Source organism: Bombina bombina, chromosome 2 (genome assembly GCF_027579735.1).
Source record: "Bombina bombina isolate aBomBom1 chromosome 2, aBomBom1.pri, whole genome shotgun sequence".
In the NCBI taxonomy this organism is placed as follows: Eukaryota; Metazoa; Chordata; class Amphibia; order Anura; family Bombinatoridae; genus Bombina; species Bombina bombina.
Genome location: NC_069500.1, coordinates 770,950,953 through 770,967,115, shown reverse-complemented (window position 1 = coordinate 770,967,115; position 16,163 = coordinate 770,950,953). Strand labels below are relative to the sequence as shown.

Sequence of the window (16,163 nt, the reverse complement as noted above, 5' to 3'; positions counted from 1 at the left end):
TCCAGATCCAGGGATCCCAAGGCGGCTCTAGTGGATGCACTAGTAGCACCTTGGACCTTCAAACTAGCTTATGTGTTCCCGCCGTTTCCTCTCATCCCCAGGCTGGTAGCCAGGATCAATCAGGAGAGGGCGTCGGTGATCTTGATAGCTCCTGCGTGGCCACGCAGGACTTGGTACGCAGATCTGGTGAATATGTCATCGGCTCCTCCTTGGAAGCTACCTTTGAGACGAGACCTTCTTGTTCAGGGTCCGTTCGAACATCCGAATCTGGTTTCACTCCAGCTGACTGCTTGGAGATTGAACGCTTGATCTTATCGAAGCGAGGATTCTCAGATTCTGTTATCGATACTCTTGTTCAGGCCAGAAAGCCTGTAACTAGAAAGATTTACCACAAAATTTGGAAAAAATATATCTGTTGGTGTGAATCTAAAGGATTCCCTTGGGACAAGGTTAAGATTCCTAGGATTCTATCCTTCCTTCAAGAAGGATTGGAAAAAGGATTATCTGCAAGTTCCCTGAAGGGACAGATTTCTGCCTTGTCTGTGTTACTTCACAAAAAGCTGGCCGCTGTGCCAGATGTTCAAGCCTTTGTTCAGGCTCTGGTTAGAATTAAGCCTGTTTACAAACCTTTGACTCCTCCTTGGAGTCTCAATTTAGTTCTTTCAGTTCTTCAGGGGGTTCCGTTTGAACCCTTGCATTCCGTTGATATTAAGTTATTATCTTGGAAAGTTTTGTTTTTAGTTGCAATTTCTTCTGCTAGAAGAGTTTCAGAATTATCTGCTCTGCAGTGTTCTCCTCCTTATCTGGTGTTCCATGCAGATAAGGTGGTTTTACGTACTAAACCTGGTTTTCTTCCAAAAGTTGTTTCTAACAAAAACATTAACCAGGAGATTATCGTACCTTCTCTGTGTCCGAAATCAGTTTCAAAGAAGGAACGTTTGTTGCACAATTTGGATGTTGTTCGCGCTCTAAAATTCTATTTAGATGCTACAAAGGATTTTAGACAAACATCTTCCTTGTTTGTTGTTTATTCCGGTAAAAGGAGAGGTCAAAAAGCAACTTCTACCTCTCTCTCTTTTTGGATTAAAAGCATCATCAGATTGGCTTACGAGACTGCCGGACGGCAGCCTCCCGAAAGAATCACAGCTCATTCCACTAGGGCTGTGGCTTCCACATGGGCCTTCAAGAACGAGGCTTCTGTTGATCAGATATGTAGGGCAGCGACTTGGTCTTCACTGCACACTTTTACCAAATTTTACAAGTTTGATACTTTTGCTTCTTCTGAGGCTATTTTTGGGAGAAAGGTTTTGCAAGCCGTGGTGCCTTCCATTTAGGTGACCTGATTTGCTCCCTCCCTTCATCCGTGTCCTAAAGCTTTGGTATTGGTTCCCACAAGTAAGGATGACGCTGTGGACCGGACACACCTATGTTGGAGAAAACAGAATTTATGTTTACCTGATAAATTACTTTCTCCAACGGTGTGTCCGGTCCACGGCCCGCCCTGGTTTTTTTAATCAGGTCTGATAATTTATTTTCTTTAACTACAGTCACCACGGTACCATATGGTTTCTCCTATGCAAATATTCCTCCTTAACGTCGGTCGAATGACTGGGGTAGGCGGAGCCTAGGAGGGATCATGTGACCAGCTTTGCTGGGCTCTTTGCCATTTCCTGTTGGGGAAGAGAATATCCCACAAGTAAGGATGACGCCGTGGACCGGACACACCGTTGGAGAAAGTAATTTATCAGGTAAACATAAATTCTGTTTTTTGGGAGAAAGGTTTTGCAAGCAGTGGTGCCTTCCGTTTAGGTTATCTGACTTGTTCCCTCCCTTCATCCGTGTCCTATTGCTTTGGTATTGGTATCCCACAAGTAAGGATGAATCCGTGGACTGAATACACCAAGTAAGAGAAAACAGAATTTATGCTTACCTGATAAATTACTTTCTCTTACAGGTGTAATCAGTCCACGGCCCGCCCTGATATTTAAGTCAGGTTCAAATTTAATTTACAATAACTACAGTCACCACTGCACCCTATGGTTCTCCTTTTTCTCCTAACCGTCGGTCGAATGACTGGGGGGGCGGAGCCTGAGGGGAGCTATATGGACAGCTCTGCTGTGTGCTCTCTTTGCCACTTCCTGTAGAGATTGAGAATATCCCACAAGTAAGGATGAATCCGTGGACTGAATACACCTGTAAAAGAAAGTAATTTATCAGGTAAGCATAAATTCTGTTTTTCCTAACGCCGGTATTACGATTGCTGGAAAAAGTGAGCGGTAGACCCTCTCCTGGTCCAGACTCCTACCGCATTTAAAAGTCAGTAGTTAAGAGTTTTATGGGCTAACGCCGTAACATAAAACTCTTAACTAAAGTGCTACAAAGTACACATTTTTAACCCCTAATCTGCTGACCGGACATCGTCGCCACTTTAATAAATATATTAACCCCTAAACCGCCGCACTCCCGCCTCGCAAACACTAGTTACATTTTATTAACCCCTAATCTTCCGTCCCTAACATCGCCGACACCTACCTACATTTATTAACCCCTAATCTGCCGCCCCCAACTAGTTACATTTTATTAACCCCTAATCTTCCGTCCCTAACATCGCCGACACCTACCTACATTTATTAACCCCTAATCTGCCGCCCCCAACGTTGCTGCTACTATATTAAATTTATTAACCCCTAAACCTAAGTCTAACCCTAAGTCTACCCCCCTAACTTAAATATAATTTAAATAAAACAAAATAAAATTACTACTACAATTAAATAAATTAATCCTATTTAAAACTAAATACTTACCTGTAAAATAAACCCTAAAATAGCTACAATATAACTAATAGTTACATTGTAGCCATCTTAGGATTTATATTTATTTTACAGGCAACTTTGTATTTATTTTATTTGTATTTATATTAAGGTAGGAAAAATCCTATTGGCTGATGCAATCAGCCAATAGAATTGATCTCGCATTCTATTGGCTGATTGGAACAGCCAATAGAATGCGAGCTCAATCCTATTGGCTGATTGGATCAGCCAATAGGATTTTTCCTACCTTAATTCCGATTGGCTGATAGGATTCTATCAGCCAATTGGAATTGAAGGGACGCCATCTTGGATGACGTCACTTAAAGGAACCTTCATTCTTAAGTCACCGTCGGATGGAAGAGGATGCTCCGCGTTGGATGTCTTCAAGATGGACCCGCTCCGCTCCGGATGGAAGAAGATAGAAGATGCCGCCTGGATGAAGACTTCTGCCGGTCTGGATGTCCTCTTCTGGCCGGATCGGATGAAGACTTCTGCCCCTCTGGAGGTCCACTTGTGCCCGTCTGGGTGAAGACGTCTCAAGGTAGGGTGATCTTCAAGGGGGTAGTGTTAGGTTTTATTAAGGGGGGATTGGGTGGGTTTTAGAGTAGGGTTGGGTGTGTGGGTGGTGGGTTTTAATGTTGGGGGTATTGTATTTTGTTTTTTTTACAGGTAAAAGCGCTGATTACTTTCGGGCAATGCCCCGCAAAAGGCCCTTTTAAGGGCTATTTGTAATTTAGTATAGGGTAGGGAATTTTATTATTTTGGGGGGCTTTTTTATTTTATTAGGGGGATTAGAGTAGGTGTAATTAGCTTAAAAAATTTTAATTATTTTTTTATTTTCTGTAATTTAGTGTTTGTTGTTTTTTGTACTTTAGTTTATTTATTTTAATTGTAGTTAATTGTAGTTAGTTTATGTAATTAATTTAATGATAGTGTAGTGTTAGGTGTAATTGTAATTTAGGTTAGGATTTATTTTACAGGTAAATTTGTACTTATTTTAACTAGGTAGCTATTAAATAGTTAATAACTATTTAATAACTATTCTACCTAGTTAAAATAAATACAAAGTTGCCTGTAAAATAAATATAAATCCTAAGATGGCTACAATGTAACTATTAGTTATATTGTAGCTAGCTTAGTGTTTATTTTACAGGTATTTAGTTTTAAATAGGAATAATGTAGTTCATTATAGTAAATTTATTTAGATTTATTTAAATTATATTTAAGTTAGGGGGGTGTTAGGGTTAGACTTAGGTTTAGGGGTTAATAAATGTATTATGTTGGCGGCGGAAGATTAGTGTTTAATAAATTTAATATAGTTGTGGCGACGTTGGGGGGGCAGATTAGGGGTTAATAAATAAAATGTTGGGTTCGGAGATGTTGGGGGCATCAGATTAGGGGTTCATAAGTATAATGTAGGTGGCGGTTTTGTCCGGAGCGGCAGATTAGGGGTTAATAATATAATGTAGGTGGCGACGATGTCGGGGCGGCAGATTAGGGGTTAATAAGTGTAATATTAGGGGTGTTTAGACTCGGGGTTCATGTTAGGGTGTTAGGTGTAGACATAACTTTTATTTAAGGAGCTGAACGCTGCTTTTTTGCAGGTGTTAGGTTTTTTTTCAGCCAGCTTAGCCTATGGGGAAATCGTGCACGAGCACGTTCAGCCAGCTCACCGCTGACTTAAGCAACGCTGGTATTGAGGTGAGATGTGGAGCTAAATTTTGCTCAACACTCACTTTTCTGAGGCTAACGCCGGCTTGCAGAAAACTCGTAATACCAGCGTTGTCTTAAGTGAGCGGTGAGAAAAAAAGGCTCGTTAGCACCGCACACCATTACCAACAAAAATTCGTAATCTAGCCGATAGTTTTTAAATAAAATGAGGATACCCATCATTAAAACACAAATAACTCACATCAATAATGTTTAAGTGACTTTATTAAAAACATTGCAATGCACATTCTTTTGTTTGTTGGCTATTGTTGTAATTAATATCTGAAAACTGCTTTTTCCCCCTCCCTTCCAGAGGGTTTATAGACCAGGAATGAGTTTGTCTGTATAAGAATACTACAAGTCTCCGGTTTCACATTAGAGCAGCCTTTGATTTAGCTACAGCAAACAATACCAGAAACATGAATTCTACCAGCCACTTATCATTGGACTGCTCTATAATATGAAAGCCCTGTAAATATTTGCAAGCAAAATGACCATAGTTTTAAATACTTTTTAAACATTTTTGTATGTATTTAGTTTTGCAGTTCAGTGCCTAATTGCATATATGTAACATAAGTACATAATTAGACTTTTATATCTCACAAATAGTTGGTTCTAAATTTCATTAAACCTCAATAGCATTTTTTTCCTGTAGGGGGAGCCATATCTCCGCACTGCCCATGGGCTCCTCATCTGTCTTTGGGATGGAACTGTGCATTATATTCTTTACCTGGCTATGTTGGTAGCAATCGCTCAAGGGTAAGATAAGCCGGACATAATTAGGGGTTAATATTTTGGGTATATTACATTAAAAAGAAATCCATCTGACTATGATTTGCTTAAAGTGCTACCATAATTACACAATATCAGCCACAGAAATAGCAATCACAATAGTTAATTGGTAGGCAAAGTAATAGTGCCATAGAAAAGCAATCAGGATGCACAGAGAGCCATTTAATCAGTGGAAAACAGAGATGCTTGTGTGTACATGATTCTTCAAATGCTAAATGTATATTAGTGTGATGCATAGGTTGGTTAAAATACTTTACAATCAATGACTTCCAGGTGCAATTCTCAGCAACCACTTCCTCTTGACCTGGGCCGGCTGCCTATGTAATTTAGTACATTTAATTAAAACACCGCCTTTTAAATGGGGTTTATTTTAATGTTTTATACTTTTTATGCTTGTTGCTGTAGTGACATGTTAAAACATTTATTGTGGCTATTCTGTAAATACATCTAGAAAATGTAAAATTCAATTATATACTGTATATATCAGTAAATATAAATCATATACACCATGTCTGTGGCTTACAGACAACTAAGCCTTCCCTGTTTCTCCCTAGGAAGAACTACAAGCCAGTAGGTCTGTTCTGGCTGGGCTCTCTCCTCATGAGTATGCTCATCTTTCTCCCTGGAAATGTGATCGGTAAGCTGAAGAATCAGCTGTCATATCACCTCTCACCTTTGCTATCTGTTTATACCATGATAGAGGACTATAACTGTCCAGCTGTGAAAATGTTAGCTACAAAAGAAAGGGTTACGATTATGGTCTCTTAATCACAGGATGACCAAGGTTGCAGAAAAGTGTGTGTAATTTCACTCAATATCAGGGTGACAGCTTGAAACACCAAGGAAGCTATTCCTTCCATTGTAGGATGACAGAATGACACATTAAAGGCAGAACATTACAAACGATCTCACCGGTAGTGAGGTGACAGAGGAGTGCTGTGACCCCTATGACTTTTGTGTTTTTCTTACCCGCTTTTTATATAAAGTATATATATTACTGGGCGACACTGGTAACTTGTGTCACTGAGTTCCATTTTGTATGATAAATTACTGGTAATCTCTAGTTTGTGTTTATTCTATATATCGCATTGACGTGTGACAGAGTATAGTTAAGGTGTCGACTGACATAATAGGACTTTAAAAGACTATCTCTCTGGTGCATGACACAGCACATTAGCACTTACAAGCACAGTGACTGATTTGTTATGTTTCTAATAATGTTAAAAAAAAAAGTCTATGACTACAAATTTTTGTTGCAGGGAAATATGGATCAGAAATCCGTCCAGCATTTCTGCTCAATGTCCCATACTTACTGCTCCCCATCTGGGCTGGGGTGAGAATATTTCGTGGGTGTTATTCTTTCCCCAAATTCCCTGCTGATAAGGTAAGAGGACAATTATTATTAAAAGTAAATATCAGAAGCACAGTAAAAAAATACAGAATGTATGTATGATATTATTATTGCTGCTGCTATAACTCTGCAGGTGGAGGCGGCGCACAGAGAAGGCATCTTTCAACGTCCCTTAGACATTGCACTTATCATCTACCTTTTGGGAGCCATCGTGTTCACTGTCTTCAGGGGCTTGGTAAGTTCCTGTTTACAACAAATCTCATTCTGTTATGTCTATGCATTTAGTAGACATGGGTAAAATTTTGTACACGGTAGAGTGCGCTATCAATATTGCGGGCCCTTGCTAAGAATAGAGCACAATCTGGTATCGCAAGTCCATGATTTAAAAAAATGTTTAGCTCAGGTGACATCTTTTTAGCACACCCTATACTTTCAATGGATAGCGCAGCTGTGCTAAACATCACTCAAATTCCAAAAAAGTTAGTGTGACTTGAGACCTTGGGGTCCATTTATTATAGTGCGAGCGGACATTATACGATGTAGCGTATCATGTCTGCTGCACATCGATAAATGCCGAATCATTGCACCAGCAGTTCTTGTGAACTGCTGGTGAAATACCGCCCCCTGCAGATTTGCTGAAAATTGTCCGCTAGCATGGGGTGTCAATCAACCCGATCGTATTCGAAAGGGTTGATTTCTGTCCGCTGCCTCAGAGCAGGCGGTCAGATTATGGAGCAGCGGTCTTTAGACTCCTGCTTCATAACTTCTGTTTCCGGCGAGCCTAAAGGCTCGCTGGAAATACGGGTCATCATGCTCCATACGGAGCTTGATAAATTGATCCCCTTAAGTAAAGTGTTAAAAGTATATACAAACACATTTAAAACATATTAAAATAGATTATTTTACTCATATTTATACATATTTAAATTAATGATTTTTTAAAATTAGAATAAATGTTTAAAAGTGTTTAAAGGGGGGGGCGTGTCCGGGCGGCGGCCATGACTGGTCGCATAAACTAGAAGCTCCATGCTTGAGATAGATAATCCACCAGTTATCTGCTTCTAATTCAAGAATCCACTCCTGCAATCACCAGAACAGTAAGTGGGAACCTTTCCTACATTGAGAGATACCCTCATCTTTGCACTGCACCCGAGTTGGAGCCCTAGACTGGACCGTTGGAAGTCAAGGTGGTGGCCTATTTCTCAGACTTCTAACACCCCCCCCCCCCCCGGTCATCCGGGTAGAGCAGTTTGAGATAAACTGCTATAACTGTGCTACACTACTATTCAACACTAGCCCCCTTTCATATATCAGACCGGCAATGACGAACCAAAAGGTCAGCAAAAAAAAGCTAGCGTGCAGAAGCTAATCACAGAACATTTCCAGCACCTAAAACCCAATTAAGTATGGTGATAATGCAATTATACCCAGCCTACAGCTGACCTGCTTATTCTACTCGGACACAGGCAGAGGAGAACACTGGAACTGCTGCAACTGGGGTCACACGAGCGGCCTCTACACAGCTCACTCAAGATGGCGACCCTCCGGTGATTATAAAGAGGCCTCAGCATGTACACCCACTAGGTGATCAGAGAGCCAAGGAAGTTACCAACTGGAGCAATATACTGACAGCAACCCTGAAAGAATCGAGTATAGGGGAGAAGCAGTCGACAATCGCAGCACTTCTATTAAATCATAGATCTTACCGGAGCTATGGGCATTGCACGATATGGAGAGGAGGCCTACCAAGGGAAGGGCAGTTCCTGGCTACGGCAGAAAATACTTGTGCTGAAGAGAAAGAAGGCTCTAATGTTGAAAAAGTTCTCCCACCAGTAGCTGTGTTGTGTGGTTCCTTTGATTGTCGAGTCCTCTGGCACACAATCTTTGCAGGGAGTGTCATACAGCACCTGCAACGATCCGGTGTTGGTTAATTCCTTATAACACTTTACACCAGTGTCCCTGGACTGCTTATTCTAGTGGACATATCGGGTTTGTGCCCAGTATTATGCTGATGTTTTTCATAAGTTATATGCCACTGCATGTTGTTTAATAAGGTACATGATACGACATGTTGTTCTCACAATCAGTTGGTGGTTGTTTATATTACATTTTTGCTAGCCTATATGTTATCATCATGTTAGACAGCAATATGCTTAGACCCGTTATTAGTCTGTATCTCCACTTACCACGGGGTATATTGAGACGCTTACAATCAGTTGGTGGTTGTTTATACTACATTCTTACTAGCTCATATGTTATCACCATGTTAGCCAGTAATATGCTTAGACCCGTTATTAGTCTATGTTTCCTCTTACCATGGGGTATATTGGGAAGCTCAAAATCAGTTGGTGGTTGTTTATACTACATTCTTGCTAGCCTATATGTTTTCACCATGTTAGACAGTAATGTGCTTAGACCTGTTATTAGTCTGTATCTCCTCTTACCACGGGGTATACTCTGAAGCTTACAATCAGTTGGTGGTTGTTTATACTAACTTTTTACTTTATCACCATGTTCAACAGTAATATGCTTAGACCCGTTATTAGTCTATATCTCCTCTTAGCACGGGGTATATTGAGTAGCTTACAATTAGTTGGTGGTTGTTTATACTATATTTTTACTAGCTCATATGTTATCACCATGTTACATAGTAATATGCTTAGACCCATTATCAGTCTATATCTCCTCTTACCACGGGGTATATTGAGAAGCTTACAATCAGTTGGTAGTTGTTTATACTACATCTTATAGATAAATCAATACCCCTCAATCAGGAGATAAAAAGGTCAGGTGAGGGTTACCTATATGTATCAGCTATGTTTATGTATGAAGCAAATTCTATTTTACTTTATCTTTAATTATCTAAGGTTGTCGGATGCTCTTATTTCCTTTCTAGACATAAATGGCCTTACCTCTTTCTCTATTGCTAGCCTCTTCTCTATAGTTCTCCCCCCATTGTCATGTTGAACCGGTACCCTATTGCTTGCGGCCGAAGTAGTGGGGCCTAGTGAACTTATAACTTAACATAGGCTGGGGGAATTACGCTAGTATGAGAATACCTCAACTACCAACTATTTAAAGAATGAGACTAGAGATAGTAACAGATATTTAAGCCTGCTGACTGCTATCAGTTTAATGCTTTGCTGAGGAGTAAGAATTACAGAAGTCACGATAGCTTCTAGTTAATGACTACTCAAACCCAAGCCCACCCTTATAGATCTCTTTTGATACACTAGGATAATCTGTTGCATTGTAGGAATATTAACCCCTTCACTGGTCGAGCTCCTAAGTAACCCCTATACCTAGTAGTTTGCACAGTCATTCAGCAATTGGCTGAGGGTCCACATTCAGCCCTTTATTATAACCCTCCATACATTAGTTTAATAGGTTTGAAGTCCAAAAGTGGCTTAGCATTTTACAGGAGGCTTCCATGTCTTGATAAAAAATAATAACAAGAAAACTGAGGTTCACTACTGGGACCCCTAATGCTCATGATAGTCTTCTGTAGCTCTATGTCTCTTATAACATTAAGTTATAACATTAAGTAGCCTCATATTTCAGTTAGAAGACTTACAGCCCAATTGTCAAGCAAGATGTTCACCATTTAGCTTTAACCCCTTAATGACCGCAGCACTTTTCCATTTTCTGTCCGTTTGGGACCAAGGCTATTTTTACATTTCTGTGGTGTTTGTGTTTAGCTGTAATTTTCCTCTTACTCATTTACTGTACCCACACATATTATATACCGTTTTTCTCGCCATTAAATGGACTTTCTAAAGATACCATTATTTTCATCATATCTTATAATTTACTATAAAAAATTTTATAAAATATGAGGAAAAAATTGAAAAAAACACACTTTTTTAAATTTGACCCTCAAAATCTCCTACACTTCAACAACTACCAAAAAACTCCCATGCTAAATAGTTTCTAAATTTTGTCCTGAGTTTAGAAATACTCAATGTTTACATGTTCTTTGCTTTTTTTGCAAGTTATAGGGCAATAAGTACAAGTAGCACTTTGCTATTTCAAAAAAAAATTTAAAAAAATTAGCGATAGTTACATTGGAACACTGATATCTGTCAGGAATCCCTGATTAACCCTTCACATATATATATTTTTTAAAAGAACACAACCTAAGGTATTAAACATGGAGTATTTTGACTCTTTCCATGCAACTATTTTACCACCAATCTATGCCAAAGTTTGAAAAAAAAAAAAAAAAATGGTGATTTTTTGACAAAATAGCAATTCAAGAATACATTTACTGAGAACGTTAAGGGTTACTGCCAAATAACACCCCAATATGTCTTCAGCAGCATCTCCTGAGTACAGTGATACCACCCATGTATAGGTCTGTTGGGTTCTCTGGGGGCTAAAAGGCCTTATTTTTAGGGGGCGCATTCCAGTTTTTTAATTTGGAATTTTCACATCTGTCGTCATGCACCCATGTCCTATTTGGGACATTTCTGAAGCCGGACAATGCAAATTACCCCCATCAAACCATATATTTTTAAAAAGTAGACACCCTAGGGTATTTCAAATGCTGGTATTTTAACACTTTGCATGCACTAATTCAACCACCAGTCTTTGTCAAACTTTTGGGTAGTCATTTTGGTGTGTTATTTTTCACACGCATTGTACTTTAGGCATGGATTCTCAGTTCCTGTTATATGTTACTGAGCAAAAACACCTCAATATGTGTTCAACAACAACTTCTGAGTACAGTGATACCCCCCATGTATAGGTGTGTCGGGTTCTCTGGGGGCTAAAAGGCCTTAATTTTAGGGGGCGCATTCCAGTTTTTCAACTTGGAATTTTCACATCTGTCATCATGCACCCATGTCCTATTTGGGACATTTCTGAAGCCGGACAATGCAAATTACCCCCATCAAACCATATATTTTTGAAAAGTAGACACCCTAGGGTATTTCAAATGCTGGTATTTTAACACTTTCCATGCACTAATTCAACCACTAGTCTTTGTCAAACTTTTAGGTAGTCATTTTTTTGCATTATTTTTCACACACATTGTACTTTAGGCATATATTCTCAGTCCCTGTTATGTGTTACTGCCAAAAAAAACCTCAATATGTATTCAACAACATCTCCTGAGTACAGTGATACCCCCCATGTATAGGTGTGTCGGGTTCTCTGGGGGCTAAAAGGCCTTAATTTTAGGGGGCGCATTCCAGTTTTTCAACTTGGAATTTTCACATCTGTCATCATGCACCCATGTCCTATTTGGGACATTTCTGAAGCCGGCCAATGTAAATTACCCCCATCAAACCATATATTTTTGAAAAGTAGACACCCTAGGGTATTTCAAATGCTGGTATTTTAACACTTTCCATGCACTAATTCAACCACTAGTCTTTGTCAAACTTTTAGGTAGTCATTTTTTTGCATTATTTTTCACACACATTGTACTTTAGGCATATATTCTCAGTCCCTGTTATGTGTTACTGCCAAAAAAAACCTCAATATGTATTCAACAACATCTCCTGAGTACAGTGATACCCCCCATGTATAGGTGTGTCGGGTTCTCTGGGGGCTAAAAGGCCTTAATTTTAGGGGGCGCATTCCAGTTTTTCAACTTGGAATTTTCACATCTGTCATCATGCACCCATGTCCTATTTGGGACATTTCTGAAGCCGGCCAATGTAAATTACCCCCATCAAACCATATATTTTTGAAAAGTAGACACCCTAGGGTATTTCAAATGCTGGTATTTTAACACTTTCCATGCACTAATTCAACCACTAGTCTTTGTCAAACTTTTAGGTAGTCATTTTTTTGCATTATTTTTCACACACATTGTACTTTAGGCATATATTCTCAGTCCCTGTTATGTGTTACTGCCAAAAAAAACCTCAATATGTATTCAACAACATCTCCTGAGTACAGTGATACCCCCCATGTATAGGTGTGTCGGGTTCTCTGGGGGCTAAAAGGCCTTAATTTTAGGGGGCGCATTCCAGTTTTTCAACTTGGAATTTTCACATCTGTCATCATGCACCCATGTCCTATTTGGGACATTTCTGAAGCCGGCCAATGTAAATTACCCCCATCAAACCATATATTTTTGAAAAGTAGACACCCTAGGGTATTTCAAATGCTGGTATTTTAACACTTTCCATGCACTAATTCAACCACTAGTCTTTGTCAAACTTTTAGGTAGTCATTTTTTTGCATTATTTTTCACACACATTGTACTTTAGGCATATATTCTCAGTCCCTGTTATGTGTTACTGCCAAAAAAAACCTCAATATGTATTCAACAACATCTCCTGAGTACAGTGATACCCCCCATGTATAGGTGTGTTGGGTTCTCTGGGGGCTAAAAGGCCTTAATTTTAGGGGGCGCATTCCAGTTTTTCAACTTGGAATTTTCACATCTGTCATCATGCACCCATGTCCTATTTGGGACATTTCTGAAGCCGGCCAATGTAAATTACCCCCATCAAACCATATATTTTTGAAAAGTAGACACCCTAGGGTATTTCAAATGCTGGTATTTTAACACTTTCCATGCACTAATTCAACCACTAGTCTTTGTCAAACTTTTAGGTAGTCATTTTTTTGCATTATTTTTCACACACATTGTACTTTAGGCATATATTCTCAGTCCCTGTTATGTGTTACTGCCAAAAAAAACCTCAATATGTATTCAACAACATCTCCTGAGTACAGTGATACCCCCCATGTATAGGTGTGTTGGGTTCTCTGGGGGCTAAAAGGCCTTAATTTTAGGGGGCGCATTCCAGTTTTTCAACTTGGAATTTTCACATCTGTCATCATGCACCCATGTCCTATTTGGGACATTTCTGAAGCCGGCCAATGTAAATTACCCCCATCAAACCATATATTTTTGAAAAGTAGACACCCTAGGGTATTTCAAATGCTGGTATTTTAACACTTTCCATGCACTAATTCAACCACTAGTCTTTGTCAAACTTTTAGGTAGCCATTTTTTTGCATTATTTTTCACACACATTGTACTTTAGGCATATATTCTCAGTCCCTGTTATGTGTTACTGCCAAAAAAAACCTCAATATGTATTCAACAACATCTCCTGAGTACAGTGATACCACCCATGTATAGGTGTGTTGGGTTCTCTGGGGGCTAAAAGGCCTTATTTTTAGGGGGCGCATTCCAGTTTTTCAACTTGGAATTTTCACATCCCATGCACCCATGTCCTATGTAGGACATTTCTGAAGCCGGCCAATGTAATTTACCCCCATCAAACCATATATTTTTGAAAAGTAGACACCCTAGGGTATTTCAAATGCTGGTATTTTAACACTTTCCATGCACTAATTCTTTGTCAAACTATTAGGCAGTCATTTTTTGTGTGTTATTTTTCACACACATTGTACTTTAGACATGAATTCTCAGCTCCTGTTATGTGTTACTGCCAAAGAAGACCCCAATATGTGTTCACCAACATCTCCTGAGTACAGTGATACCACCTATGCATAAGTTTCTTGGCTTGTTCGGGGGGTGTAATGCCAAATGTCCAACATGCGTTTGTGATTTTTTTTTCACATTTAACATATTTTCTTTGCCTATTGTCTTTTTGGGGGTATTTTAACATACCCCAATTTATTTGTTTCCATGAATGTGCATATTTTTGAAATGTTGACACCCCAAGGTATTGTATATGGTGTGCTTTGATGCATTTGAAGTAACTGTTTTAGCTAAAAAAATTGGAGAAAGTGTATGGTGGCATTTTTTCAATTTTCATTTTTACACACACATTGCTTTTTGACTATGATTTAGGAGAGACTGTTGTAAGTTAGTGCAAAAAAATACTTCAGGTTGTTTTCTGCTAGGCACCCTGAGTACACCTATGCCCCCCATGCATAGGTTTGCCAGGATTTTGGGAAGGTTATGTTACAATTTTATGACTTGTGATTTTAGTTATTAAGTGAGAGTATTTCTTCTGATAGGCCTATCTTTAGTTTGGGGCCTATTGTAAACCCCACTTTTATTTATTGCCATGAATGTGCATATTTTTGAAATGTTGACACCCCAAGGTATTGTATATGGTGTGCTTTGATGCATTTGAAGTAACTGTTTTAGCTAAAAAAATTGGAGAAAGTGTATGGTGGCATTTTTTCAATTTTCATTTTTACACACACATTGCTTTTTGACTATGATTTAGGAGAGACTGTTGTAAGTTAGTGCAAAAAAAATACTACAGGTTGTTTTCTGCTAGGCACCCTGAGTACACCTATGTCCCCATGCATAGGTTTGACAGGGGTTTTTGTAAAAAAAAAAAAAAGAACAGCCCCATTTCTCCAACATAGGTGTGTCCGGTCCACGGCGTCATCCTTACTTGTGGGATATTCTCTTCCCCAACAGGAAATGGCAAAGAGCCCAGCAAAGCTGGTCACATGATCCCTCCTAGGCTCCGCCTACCCCAGTCATTCTCTTTGCCGTTGTACAGGCAACATCTCCACGGAGATGGCTTAGAGTTTTTTAGTGTTTAACTGTAGTTTTTCATTATTCAATCAAGAGTTTGTTATTTTCAAATAGTGCTGGTACGTACTATTTACTCAGAAACAGAAAAGAGATGAAGAATTCTGTTTGTATGAGGAAAATGATTTTAGCAACCGTAACTAAAATCCATGGCTGTTCCACACAGGACTGTTGAGAGCAATTAACTTCAGTTGGGGGAACAGTTTGCAGTCCTTTGCTGCTTGAGGTATGACACATTCTAACAAGACGATGTAATGCTGGAAGCTGTCATTTTCCCTATGGGATCCGGTAAGCCATGTTTATTACGATTGTAAATAAGGGCTTCACAAGGGCTTATTTAGACTGTAGACCTTTTTTGGGCTAAATCGATTGATATTAACACTTATTTAGCCTTGAGGAATCATTTATTCTGGGTATTTTGATATAATAATATCGGCAGGCATTGTTTTAGACACCTTATTCTTTAGGGGCTTTCCCAAAGCATAGGCAGAGTCTCATTTTCGCGCCGGTGTTGCGCACTTGTTTTTGAGAGGCATGGCATGCAGTCGCATGTGAGAGGAGCTCTGATACTTATAAAAGACTTCTGAAGGCGTCATTTGGTATCGTATTCCCCTTTGGGTTTGGTTGGGTCTCAGCAAAGCAGATACCAGGGACTGTAAAGGGGTTAAAGCTTAAAACGGCTCCGGTTCCGTTATTTTAAGGGTTAAAGCTTCCAAAATTGGTGTGCAATATTTTCAAGGCTTTAAGACACTGTGGTGAAAGTTTGGTGAATTTTGAACAATTCCTTCATGTTTTTTCGCAATTGCAGTAATAAAGTGTGTTCAGTTTAAAATTTAAAGTGACAGTAACGGTTTTATTTCAAAACGTTTTTTGTACTTTCTTATCAAGTTTATGCCTGTTTAACATGTCTGAACTACCAGATAGACTGTGTTCTGAATGTGGGGAAGCCAGAATTCCTATTCATTTAAATAAATGTGATTTATGTGATAATGACAATGATGCCCAAGATGATTCC

General features: G+C 39.2%; 1 protein-coding gene across 1 annotated transcript in view; it reads left to right on the top strand.

Moving 5' to 3' along the window:
* TM6SF2 (transmembrane 6 superfamily member 2) overlaps nucleotides 1–16,163 on the top strand; it is a 170,659-nt gene that overhangs the window by 112,826 nt on the left and 41,670 nt on the right. Inside the window, exons 4-7 of the mRNA XM_053702918.1 lie at nucleotides 5,176–5,279; nucleotides 5,867–5,949; nucleotides 6,572–6,696; nucleotides 6,797–6,898. Of these exons, the coding sequence (XP_053558893.1) occupies nucleotides 5,176–5,279; nucleotides 5,867–5,949; nucleotides 6,572–6,696; nucleotides 6,797–6,898 (414 nt within the window). The remainder of the gene's footprint in view (nucleotides 1–5,175; nucleotides 5,280–5,866; nucleotides 5,950–6,571; nucleotides 6,697–6,796; nucleotides 6,899–16,163) is intronic.